The sequence below is a fragment of the Neophocaena asiaeorientalis genome, unplaced genomic scaffold (assembly GCF_003031525.2).
Source record: "Neophocaena asiaeorientalis asiaeorientalis breed wild unplaced genomic scaffold, Neophocaena_asiaeorientalis_V1.1 scaffold31, whole genome shotgun sequence".
NCBI lineage: Eukaryota > Metazoa > Chordata > Mammalia > Artiodactyla > Phocoenidae > Neophocaena > Neophocaena asiaeorientalis.
The window spans coordinates 2,076,034-2,089,357 of record NW_020175320.1 but is presented as its reverse complement, the minus strand read 5'-3'; the positions used below and the strand labels follow the sequence as shown (position 1 = coordinate 2,089,357).

At 38.8% G+C, this 13,324-nt stretch overlaps 1 protein-coding gene across 2 annotated transcripts in view; it reads right to left on the bottom strand.

Moving 5' to 3' along the window:
- RUFY2 (RUN and FYVE domain containing 2) overlaps positions 1-13,324 on the bottom strand; it is a 54,676-nt gene that overhangs the window by 5,943 nt on the left and 35,409 nt on the right. For both annotated transcript variants that reach the window (XM_024765546.1, XM_024765547.1), the window contains exons 14-16: positions 7,027-7,156; positions 6,628-6,722; positions 2,341-2,389 (exon numbers count right to left, since the gene is read on the bottom strand). In XM_024765546.1, coding sequence (XP_024621314.1) covers positions 2,341-2,389; positions 6,628-6,722; positions 7,027-7,156 — 274 coding nt within the window. The remainder of the gene's footprint in view (positions 1-2,340; positions 2,390-6,627; positions 6,723-7,026; positions 7,157-13,324) is intronic.

Here is a 13,324-nt window from a genome sequence, read left to right as displayed (position 1 = left end):
ACAATAGCAAGGACCAAAAAAAAAAGACAAAGTCAAATATAAATCCATTTTCATACATATAAAAACAGGGAAATCTGGATAATATTTTGTTAAAGCTAGACATGAATGATAAAACTATAAGAAAAACAACATAATAGAGGACTGTTACTACAGGGAGGGGAATGCAATCAGGGAGCACACATGTTCTATTATAAGCTAAAACAGAGTATGCCAGTGTTTTTTTTGTTGTTGCGGTACGCGGGCCTCTCACTGTTGTGGCTTCTCCCGTTGCAGAGCACAGGCTCCGGACGCGCAGGCTCAGCGGCCATGGCTCATGGGCCCAGCCACTCCGCAGCATGTGGGATCTTCCCGGACTGGGGCACAAACCCGTGTCCCCTGCATCGGCAGATGCACTCTCAACCACTGTGCCACCAGGGAAGCCCTGTGCCAGTGTTTTTAAGTTATACTATATGTGTCCTCTTTTGCATATATGATATATATTTAACAGTGAAAAAATCTTACAGAGTTTAAAAAGTGACAGTTGGGCAGACATCCCTACGTATCTCCTAAAAAAAGTGTGAAAGCAGAATAAAGGCATACAGATTCATAAAATCTTTATCTCCATTCACCATTTCCTAGGAGGCTATTAAAGGAAGCACTGCCCAGTGGGGATTCCCTGGCAGTCCAGTGGTTAGGACTCCACGCTCTCACTGCAGAGGGCCAGGGTTCAATCCCTGGTCAGGGAACTAAAATCCCACAAGCCGTGTGATGTGGCCAAAAAAAAACACCCCAAAACAGTTGAAAGAATGAATGGCAGCAAAGGGAAATGCCAAGACAAGAGTGACCAGACCAGGGACTTCCTTAGTGGCACAGTGGTTAAGAATTTGTCTGCCAATTCAGGGGACACGGGTTCAATCCCTGGTCCAGGAAGATCCCACATGCCGCGGAACAACTAAGCCTGTGCGCCACAACTACTGAAGCCTGCACGCCTAGAGCCCGTGCTCCACGAGAGAAGCCACCGCAAAAAGAAGCCTACACACCGCAACAAAGAGTAGCCCCCACTAGCCGCAACTAGAGAAAGCCCACGCGCAGCAACGAAGACCGAACGCAGCCAAAAATAAATAAATAAAATAAATTTATTAAAAAAAAAGAAAAAGAGTGACCAGACCAGACAGGAGCAGTAAAGAAAAAGACTCCAGAAGGGATGACTCCAACGGAAAAAGAAAATTAACCAGTTACCCGACTCATATTACTATGTGAAAACCTTTTATCAAGAAGCACTTTACAGAATTGTTTGAAAGTATAAGAAAACGCTGATGCTCAAATATAACAAAACTTAAAGGGGCGGGTAGGGGGAGAGTAAATATTAACTCCAGAGGAAATAAAAAGTAGTTCAAGAAAGAAAATATAATTACAATATACTACCTGGTCCAGCACAGAACAATATTTAAATAGTCATAATAAAGAATACACAGTAAATAAATGTCACAAAAACTTTTACTTAATTATACTGGGAGGGCAGTGAAGAGAAGACAGACCAGGGTGAGACTGAACAAAACTCCTCATCCACCATGCTAATGAGGCAACAGATAGGTCTAAATAGTACTTAAGAAATAGGGGAATAAATACCAGAAGAAACAACTAAAGGAATTAAAAGTAGCCTCCTTCTGGTGGCAGGAGCTGGGGTGGATAAGGGACAAGAGGGTGAAAACAAGAGACTGCTTCCGTTTTGTTTTTTTTTTAAGTTTTCCTAGTACAATTTGACTTTTTAAATTACTTTCATGTAACACTTTGATAAACCAAATGGGTAGCTTGTGTAGTAGGAAGCCATCTGCCACTGAAGTACTCACACAGGGACTGTATTTTCTCCTCTGTTGTAAAGAGATTCTTGCATCCAGATACATTCAGAACCATATACTAATAAATTGTACCAAATCACTATCATATACATTAACTTACTCAATATTCAAAGCAACCCTATGCAAAATCATAAGCCAATTTCAGAAGAGAAAACTGAGACTCCATGGGGATATTTGACTTGATGAAGGTCAAAAACTAGTAAGTAATAGACTAGCACAGGAATTTAAGGATTATCAAATTCAAATGCAATTTCACTCTATCTTACCACACTTTGTAGGAAAGTGGACAAAATTATTTCCAAGGTCATTTCCAACATGAGGAATTTTAATAATGTGTTCTAAAGGTATAGGGAAGAGATGGACCCCATCCTACAAGCTCCCCATTCACTGCTTCTGCTTCTATATATCCCAGGATTCAATAATAGTACACAGGGCCTTACCTTTACTGGAGACTTTCACATATATCCATACCTTCCTACTTGAGGAAAATACTTACACTCACCTGCAATGCTTTGTTGGCTTCTTTTATATCTTCTATTTTAAGTTTTGATCTAAAAAGATTATAAATAGGTCCAAATTTCAGTACACATTTTAAAATATAGACCGTCTAGTAATTCATTAGAAAGGTATTGAATTTTCATAGGATATAAAATTGTATATACTATATTATTCTAATGACCTTCTTTGGCTAGTGGGATTATATTTAATATTTTCCTATATTTCCAAAATGTCCTAAAGCAAAAACAGTTTTGAGATTTAAAATTTGCTTTTTTAAAGAAACAATATTGGGCTTCCCTGGTAACGCAGTGGTTAAGAATCAGCCTGCCAATGCAGGGGACATGGGTTTGAGCCCTGGTCCAGGAAGATCCCACATGCCGTGGAGCAACTAAGCCCGTGAGCCACAACTACTGAGCCTGCGCACCTAGAGCCTGTGCTCCGCAACAAGAGAAGCCACCGCAACGAGAAGCCTGGGCACCGCAACAAAGAGTAGCCCCCGCTCACCACAACTAGAGAAAGCCTGCACACAGCAACGAAGACCCAACGCAGCCAAAAATAAATAAATAAATTTATAAATTAAAAAAAAAAAAGCATATTGGTGTTTTCATGTGGTTATGACTACTAATGACAGCTATTATTTACTGTAGCCTTATGATGTACCAGACACTATGCTATAAACTTTGCATGCATAATGTCATTTAGTCTTCAAAAACACTTATCAAGATGAAAAAAGTGAGGCCTGCTGAAGTTTAGGTGGTAACTGGGGAAGCCACAATTCAAACCCTGGTCCTCTGAGACCCCAAAGCCGACAGGTTAACCATTATGAACACTATTTCTCTAGCAGATGCAAAAGAGTGGTAAGTGAGAGTGGAAATATTAAGGAAGATATAATTGTGATAGTTTTTCACCTTTTGAAAATACATATTAACATACAGACTATAAATAACAATAATTATCTGTGATCCCACTACCCAGAGATGATAATCTCTAAATATCAATGAGTATGTGTATTTCAAATGGAAAATTATTTACAGTTTCCCACATGACTTAACAATATATCCTGAAAGGCTTAGAGCTACTGACTTGTTATTAACTATCTGCCACATCATTATATTAAATGGTTACATGGTATACCATGAAAAAGAATATGAAGTATGTAGTTTATATAATTATCCAGTGCTGAACTTTCAACTTGTTTCAAGTTTTTTTGCCACAAAATTGTTCATTAAAGTTGAAATGACCAAAACATTTGTATTATTTTTCTTAGGATAACAACTTAGAAATGTGATTACTGGATCAAAAGGTACATAAAATACTAAAGTCTCTGCTACTGAAGCAGAACATTAGGAAACTTGCTTTGCCCTACAAATGCTCTGTTCCAAGACATAAAAACAAAGTGTTAGTCTTTTATCTGGTGCATAATGACTCTTACAGTGGGAATAATCAATGTAAAATTACACAGTATAAAAATATTAACAGAGTAATCAAATTTTCTTGGCTGAATTCAGATCTACAAAATGTATCCAAGGAAAATTGATGCTGGTGGGAATTTTGGCCAAAACAGTAACTGCTATATAGAAAAACTAAGTATGGAATAAAAGAGCTTACTTAATGGCATTCACTACAGAAATACTTTCTATATGAAAATTTACTGGTATTGATATATTTCTGGTTAAAATGCCTCTATTCATAAATATGGACTCTAAAAAGCTTGCCCCCTTCTGATAAGAATTGCCAAAGTACCTAAAGAAAAAGAGTATCAGTTACAGTTCCACTAAACACAATGTACAAGAACAACTTTTCCTTGTCCCAGACAAGGAACAGATGTCTATATTATTAATTTTAATTAAATTCTATTTAGAAATATGTATTTGTTTGTGAAAATATTTCCACAGAATAAAAACAGCATAGAGAAGGGTCAAAATAAAACATGAGAATGTAATAAATGTGATACAATTATGACACTATAGGAAAACATCCATAAATTATACAAGCCTCTGATAATCCTGAAACCCCTCCTTTGAGGAAAAAAAATCTGTAAGTTTCTTTATATGGAAAGAATAGCATTTACAGAGTACTACATTTGGAAGAGTCCTGGTAATTTCTGCATCGGCAGGCGGACTCCCAACCACTGTGCCACCAGGGAAGCCCCATTCTTTTTTTTTAACTCATATTCTTAAGTAAAGTAGAAAAAAGCAAAAAAATCCTACCACACACACACACAAACCAGCAAACTTCAAAAGAACATGCATACAGTGCCGTTACACAGGGATTAGGTATGCAGTCAGTATACAAGGGAAAAATTTAGTAGTCAAAAAAACCCTTGAGGGGCTTCCCTGGTGGCGCAGTGGTTGGGAGTCCGCCTGCCGATGCGGGGGAGGCGGGTTTGTGCCCAGGTCCGGGGGGATCCCGCATGCCGCAGAGCGGCTGGGCCCATGGGCTGTGGCCGGTGGGCCTGCGCGTCCGGAGCCCGCGCTCCGCAGCGGGAGGGGCTGCGGCGGTAAGAGGCCCACGTACAGCAAAAAAACCACAAAAAAACAAAACTATAATTTGAGAATCAATGAACCAGAATAAAAGGAAAACAACGAAATTCTGAATTCAGCTATCTGGACATCTAAGTGATCATGCCTCTAATACAACTATAAAGTCTCTAGTATTGAGTGGGAGATGGGTGAAAAGTAATACACATTCCTTATTTTACTATTCTAACCTGTTTTCATATTAAACCTTTATGATCTTAAATAAATGTAAATATATTTTTTGTTGTGGGGATTGTTCACTGTTGAGTCCCTAGCACTTAGAATAGTGCCTGGCACATAGTATGTGTCGGATGAATACATGGAAAATCAGCACCTGGTCTGGCTCAAAATGATCAATGAATGGATGCCAGATTAGAATAAAAATCTTGCTTATTGAAATCACAATGCAAATTGTTCTTTGTAGAAACAAAAACATCTTTATCTTTTTGAGAGCTGGTATTTCCTTTTGTGGTTTTAGGGAACTACTCTTTTCTCGGCTGAGCCTCACAGCATGTGGGATATTAGTTCCCTGACGAGGGATCGTACTGGCGTCCCCTGCATTGGAAGCACACAGTCTTAACCACTGGACTACCAGGGAAGTCCCAGGACACTACTCTTTACTATGCCCTTGGTAATCACTCTCAAGACTTCCTAATGGAATCCCAACTTTAGCAATTAAGTCTCCATTCCAGTATTTCTATTCAGTTTAATGATTACAAAAGATATATATGACATATATATATAGCTAATCATATCCATATATATAATGAAATCCTCATATATGGATTTGTTCTGAGGTTAGCTAACTTTGGGGATTGATACTTGGGAGGAGGGAGGCAACTGTTTATTTTATACCTTTTGGTGCTCTTTGTCTTTTTATGGCCGTGCTGCACATGGCACGCGGGATCTTAATTCCCTGACCAGGGATGGAACCCACGTGCCCTGCAGTGGAAGCGCAGTGTCTTAACCACTGGACTGCCAGGGAAGTCCCCTTTTGGTGCTCTCTGAATTTTCTAACCATATAAAACATCAAAGGGATTTATATAGGTGATAGGCTTATGGGTCATTGTGGCTTTCTTTTACTTGTTTGTATTAAAAAAAAATGACACTATTTTTTTTTAATGTGACAGTGGTACATTCAATACTAAATTAAACACTCCAGAGTTTACCCTAGATAGTTGACAATATGTTCAATCAGGGCACAAAGATGAAGCTAATCCAAAACACAGACCATGTGGAATAAGGAGGAAAATGTGAGAAAGACAGAACGCCATTTCTCCTTCTTGTCTTCATATAAACCCAGTAACACTTCATTGTGACAGAACCACCCACAATGCATGAAGTCAAGCCTCAACTCCAGACAACATCAAATACTATTCACTTTTCACAATGCTGGCTCCTTCTCAGAACAGTCTGAAAAAGTTCTCTCCATATATTTTGAAAATTTGACTTTTGTTCTGAGAAAAATATATTAAATGAACTTCTGAATTCTCTGATTGGAAGAAATTAAACAAGAGTCTTAGATTTCATCTACTGGAAAATGTTTAGAGCTAACACTTACTAAAATGAACTTTAAAAAAAATCTCTCCAATCCACACCCTTATTTGTTAATCTTTAAAGTTGCTGTTTGGCTTTGTTTTTTTTTTGGCTTTGTTTTTAATAGTTCATATCTTTCTATTTTATATTTAAACTCTTCTGTCTACTTGGTTTGGCACACTCATAACTTAATAAGGGTCAATGACTACTTAGTTGGAGGAAAAAAGAGAAATTACTCGCTAAGTTTGTTGCCAAGTTCTTGAAGAGCTTGCTCCTGTTCGTGATATATTTTTTTCAACTGGTGATTTTCATCCTGGAGGTGAAGGAACTCCTTCAAAACAATAAAAGACAGAAAATGCAATTTAAAAGAAACAAACTAGACACTGCATACATACAATTAAAGGATAGGAATGTATCCTTCAGCTTTTCATAAAAAATAGCTGCTCTAAAAAAAAAAAGCTGCTCTATCAACTATCAGCTATTTTCCATTCATTTAATCTCCTTACTGATATTTTTAAAGATGACCAGTATACTCTGTTTCCTTGGTATAAAAGTAAATTATTATTTGATCCTCTTTTTAAATAACTTAACTGTCATCAAGATAGAATTTTTTAAGTTTTACCACCATTATTTACTTTTTTAAGACTAATGATTTGTTGGGTCTCATTTCTAAGATGAGATAAGGTGTCTTTCTCCTTTTGAAGATCTTCTTGCAAAGTTTGCCTCCATTCCTTCTCAATCTTCAGATCGGTTTCCAGTTGCACCCTTGAATGACAAATAATACAGAGAAGTTCAGTGTTGTTTCTCACATGACGGTTGTATGTATTCTTCATTAACAGCATCTCTTTGGTTGATTACTTTCACCTTTGTAATGCAATTCTTCAGGTAGTTTCTTTCACAAATATTTTTTAGAAAACAAGTTCAGTAGCACAGGGTTTTCAGATCTCAAAGTCTCAGTTAATTTGTCAATCACAAAAACCTCCTGCTAAATGACAATTTGTCATTTATTAACTCTGTATACATAAATGCTGTATAAGCATGGAAAATGCGTGGAAGGGCACACCATACTATAAAGACTGGTTATATCTTAGAAATGGAACCATGTTCTGGACCATGAGAAAATTTTTACCACAAACTAATGAAAAGTATTATTCTGATATAAGGATTACAGCAACCACAAAATCAATTCAACATCAGAAACAGAAAAATCAGCCCTGGTGCCAAGTGCTACTTTGCAGATTACTGTTGGAAGCTGACCCATTACAGTACAGAGCTAAAACCAGGGAGACACTAGAGGAAAATTCACACTGTCTGAAAATGCCAGTTCACATTTGAAAGCTCTATTTCACCATTCAAACAACAGGTGCTAGCTGGAAAAACAAAAGTAGTCAAATTCTTACATTTTAGGAAACCCCCCCAAAATAATTCCAATAATTATTGCTCATAAGTAGTTGTAACAGGTGAGGTATATACTAATAATGCCATAGTTCCTAATACTATACATTTTTAATTATAATGTTATGTCATAATATTGAGAATATCACCGTATTACATTATATTATTTTTTTGTGTTAATATTACTTTTGTTTCCTCATAAAGTTAGCATTTCCATCTACAGCCAAATTATTTTCAGTGAAGCAATTTTAGATTTTATAATTAAGGTTGAAGAGACAAGATACCTCAAAATGGAATTTACAAATTGTTGATAAATACCATTTCACCACAAATTTAAAAGGGATACAGAGGGACAGGTATATGCTACTAACACTGAAGTAAGCAAAGTACAGAGTGAGTGCATTGTTGAGTGGCCGCATCATCCAGAATCAGAAAAAACTGAGAGAAAAAGCAAAGGAAAAATTTTGTTTTTAAGTTATTTAAAATATATTGTCAAAATACATGTTGACCACGAAGGGCAGAAACCATAAAGGGAAAAAAGAACTATATAAAAATGTAAAACGTCTAAATGAAAAAAACCACTATGAACAAAGTTTAAAAATAGGGCTTCCCTGGTGGCACAGTGGTTGAGAGTCCGCCTGCCGATGCAGGGGACGTGGGTTCGTGCCCCGGTCCAGGAAGATCCCATGGGCCGTGGAGCAGCTGGGCCCGTGAGCCATGGCCGCTGAGCCTGCGCGTCCGGAGCCTGTGCTCCGCAACGGGAGAGGCCACAACAGTGAGACGCCCGCGTACTGCAAAAAAAAGATATAAATAAATAAACAAACAAACAAATGAACAAACAAACTATAGGGGCTTCCCTGGTGGCGCAGTGGTAGAGAGTCCACCTGTTGATGCAGGGGACACGGGTTCGTGCCCCGGTCCGGGAAGATCCCACATGCTGTGGAGCAACTAAGCCCGTATGCCACAACTACTGAGCCTGTGCTCTAGACCCCACGAGCCACAACTACTGAAGCCTGCATGCCTATAGCCCGTGCTCCACAACAAGAGAAGCCACCGCAATGAGAAGACCCTGCACCGCAAAGAGGAGTAGCCCCCACTAGCCACAACTAGAGAAAGCCCGTGAGCAGCAACTAAGACCCAATGCGGCCAAAAATAAATTAATTTTTTAAAAACACACACAAAAAAACTATAAACTTAGAAAACATTTTCACTGTATGTGAAAAACCCACAATAAACACATAAAGAGCTCTTATATAAATAAATATTAAAAAGCTGAACACCACAGAGGAAAAACTAGAGGCTACGAACTGGCAATTCACAAAATAAAGAAATACAAAAGGCTATTACTAGTAATCAAAGATATGCAAATTCAAACAATAAAGCACAATTTTTCAGGCTAAATGATTCCTTTAGGTTAACTGAGATACAATAGTGTAGACCTATAGTAACTGATATGATACAATGTCCATAATGTAGTAAATTCAATAAACAAGATACTAAAGAGCATGTAGCATGATCCTCTTTCTATTGATAAAAAGCAAAAAATATCTATGCATACCCAAAAAGAATGTTCATCAAAATGTTAGAAAAAGGTATATCCAGGGAATTCCCTGGCGGTCCAGTGGTTAGGACACCGCACTTCCACTACAGGGGGCTTGGGTTTGATCCCTGGTTGGGAACTAAGGTTTCCTCATGCCACAAGCGCAGCCAGAAAAAAAAAAGTTATATCCCATTTAAATTTTCTTCACTTTTTTCCATACTTTCTTACATTTGGTCAACAGCATGTAATATTTTCATAATCAGAAACCAAAAAAAGTTATTTCCATTTTAGGTGAAAAAATGGAATTTGTTTTTCTTGGACAAAGTCCCAACTGCCTATTTCTACAGAAACAGTTCCAATTTTTCTGAGGGATCCCCTTGATCTCCAAATTGTTAACATGTTTATGCTCTACCAAAATGGCACCCAATGAGAAATGAAATTATTTTCACAGTTTCAGCAGGGACAAACATCTTCTCTCCACAGCTGTACCCAAGACCTATTGAGTAGGTTAGCTCTACAGGGAAGGACCAGGTCCCTGGAGCATTATTTGGGTCATTCTTTGGGCAGGGATCAAATAGAGGCATCACTGTAGAATTAATATCAGACTTGTCTTACCTACCCTTTTGTCAAACTCTAGAAAAGTCATTCAGTAACACAGAGTACTGAAGTTTCAAGATTGTATTCTATTGACTGGCAAAGTGTCCCAGTCTTACTTTTCACATTTTTCCATTTGGCAGGGTACAGGGACTTAAACAACAAAACCCTTGGCACCATTAATAAACTTGATGACTTAAATGTTCTTTGTGATTTCTGTTGCCAAGGGAGTCCTGAAAGTGCTTTTGTGAAAGTCTTAAAATTAAGAGAAAATGTTCGTTTGCCGAGTGGTGGTTTTTTTTTGGGGGGGGGCGGGGGGCGCATGTGAGTTTTAGTTTCACAATTTACAAATGATGTAAGTTTCCAACCAAGGTAATACCTCCTGGCCTAAAGCCTTATTCTATATACCAATTTCTCAAAATGTTATTTTTGTGGTAGATATAAAAGGAACTTAATTCGGTTCTGAACAAGGTGGAATAAACACATTTCTACCTATCCCTCCAACTAAGTACAGTTAAAATCCCTAGACATTATATATAAACAAACATAAGAATATCCTGAAAGGGGGAGAGAAGAAAGCAGACCAGCCAGGATTCAAGGAATAACATGGTGATGAGTTCCCTGAGGCTTCTTTTTGCCTTCTTTATAGCTCTGACTGGATGTAGAAGCCCACAACCCACAAACAGCAATGGGCACAGACAAAAAAAGCCCCAAGAAAAGCCTACTCTCTCCTGCCAAAGAGCTAGGAAGAAGCAGCCTAGCGTGATAGAAACCTTTCCAACGATAAATGCCCTATTCCAAAAAAAAAACACCAGAGGAAAAAACCATGCCCACCCCAACCACTGTAAGCAAAAGCCAAATGGGGAGCCTAGTTGCTACCCTCACCTGGCAATAATGAGGCATCTCTCCCAATTCCCACTGTTGTAGTATCAGAAAAAGAGGCAAGTGAGGAGCCTGGACTTTTTTACCACCACCCAGCAGTAATGAGGTATCTCTCTCCATCCACCTCTACAGTATTAGTGGAAGTCACATGGAGAGCATGGACCTTTATTCTTATGCATCAGTAACAAGGCTTTTCTCACCCTCTCCACAGTGTCAGCAAAGGCCAAGTGGGGAACCTAGATTTCTACCCTGGCCTGGGGTTAGTGAAATACCTCTCTCACTCCCCTCCAGGATGGTGTCAGCAGAGACCAAGAGGGAAGCATGGACTCCACTCCCACTTGATGGTAACAAGGCACCACTCTCCCTCTCCACAGTGTCAATGGAGACTGAGTGGAAAGCACAGATTTCAAGCCCTGCCCACTAGTTAGGCACCCTTCTCCATTCCATCCAAGATGGTCCTGGGCTTCTACCCCCACTTGGTATTAAGAGTCAGTGTCCACGTTCCCCTGCTGGTGTGATTTCAGTAGAGGACTGCTAAAACATAAGATTTAAGTAAGATGCAGTCTCATAACATAGTTCCCAAAATGTCCAGAATGCAGTTGAAGAATACCTGTCATACCAAGACCCAGGAAAAATCAACAGATTCCAGGAAAAATCAACAGATGGCAACATGTCAGATAATTCAAGATGTTGGATTTAACTAATAAGAATTTTAAAGCAGCCACCATAAAAATGTTCCCATGACCAACTAAGAATATGCTTGAGGAACCCTCCTACACTGTTGGTGGGTATGTAAATTGGTAAAACCACTATGGAGAACAGTATGGAGGTTCCTTTAAAAACTAAAAATAGGGTTTCCCTGGTGGCGCAGTGGTTGAGAGTCTGCCTGCCGATGCAGGGGACACGGGTTCATGCCCCGGTCCGGGAAGATCTCACATGACGCGGAGTGGCTAGGCCCGTGAGCCATGGCCGCTGAGCCTGCGCGTCCGGAGCCTATGCTCCGCAACAGGAGAGGCCACAACAGTGAGAGGCCCGTGTACCGCAAAAAAAAAAAAAAACAACTAAAAATAGAGCTACCATTTGATCCTGCAATCCCACTCCTGGGCATATACCTGCAGAAAACAGTGATTGGAAAAGATACATGCACCCCAATTTACAGCAGCACTATTTACAATAGCCAAGACATGGAAGCAACCGAAATGTTCATCAACAGATGACTAAATAAAGATGTGTTATATTTATACAATGGAATATCAATCAGCCATAAAATGCCATTTGCAGCAACACAGACGGACTTAGAGATTATCATAGTAAGTGAAGTAAGTCACACAGAGAAAGACAAATATCATATGATATCACTTACATGTAGAATCTAAAAAAAAATTAGATAAATGAACTTATTTACAAAACAGAAATAGAGCCACAGACATAGAAAACAAACTTATGGTTACCAGAGGGGAAAGGGGGGAGTTTGGGATTAACATATACACACTACTATATATAAAATAGATAACCAACAGGTCCCACTGCCTAGCACAGGGAAGTATACTCAATATTTTGTAATTACCTATAATAACCTATAAGGGAAAATAATCTGAAAAAAATATAGATGTACATATAACTGAATCACTTTGCTGTACCCCTGAAACTAACACAATATTGTAAATCACCTATAGTTCAACTAAAACAAAACAAAACAAAACTCCCAAAATGTCATTTCCTCTACCTGGAAATTCCCTCTCCTGCCCAGATAATGACTTAGACTCTTGGGTATCATTTAAAATACAGTTTATATTTTAACTCCTCTGAAAAAAAAAGAATACGCTTGAAACAAATTCATGAATAGGAAGTTTTGAAAGGAAGAAAGGAAATTTTGGAAGGGAAGAAGAGTCAAACGGAAATCTTAGAACTGAAAAATAAAATAATCTCACTGTATGGTCTCATTAGGAGAATGAAGATGATGAGGAAAGAATGAATGAATTTCAAAACAGAACAACAGAGATTGCCCGATCTGAACAACAGAAAGAAAACTGACCGAAAAAAAAATATATAGTGTCAGGGTCCTATGGGACTACTAAAAAAAAAAAGACCTAACATTCATGATATCAGAGTCCCAGAAGAAGAGGAAAAGCAGGTGGAACTGAAAAAAAAATATCTGAAGAAATAATAGCTGAAATTTTTCCAAATTTGGCAAAGATAAGCCTAATGACCCAAGAAGCTGACCAAAGGCAAAAAAGGATAAATCCAAAGAAAGAATCTGGAGGGTAACTAGAGGAACAATGATTCAAATGACAGTCTACCTTTCATCAGAAATTACGAAGACCAGGGCTTCCCTGGTGGCACAGTGGTTGAGAGTCCGCCTGCCGATGCAGGGGACACGGGTTCATGCCCCGGTCCGGGAATATCCCACATGCCGCGGAGCGGCTGGGCCCGTGAGCCATGGCCGCTGAGCCTGCACATCCAGAGCCTGTGTTCCGCAACGGGAGAGGCCACAACAGTGAGAGGCCCGCGTACCGCAAAAA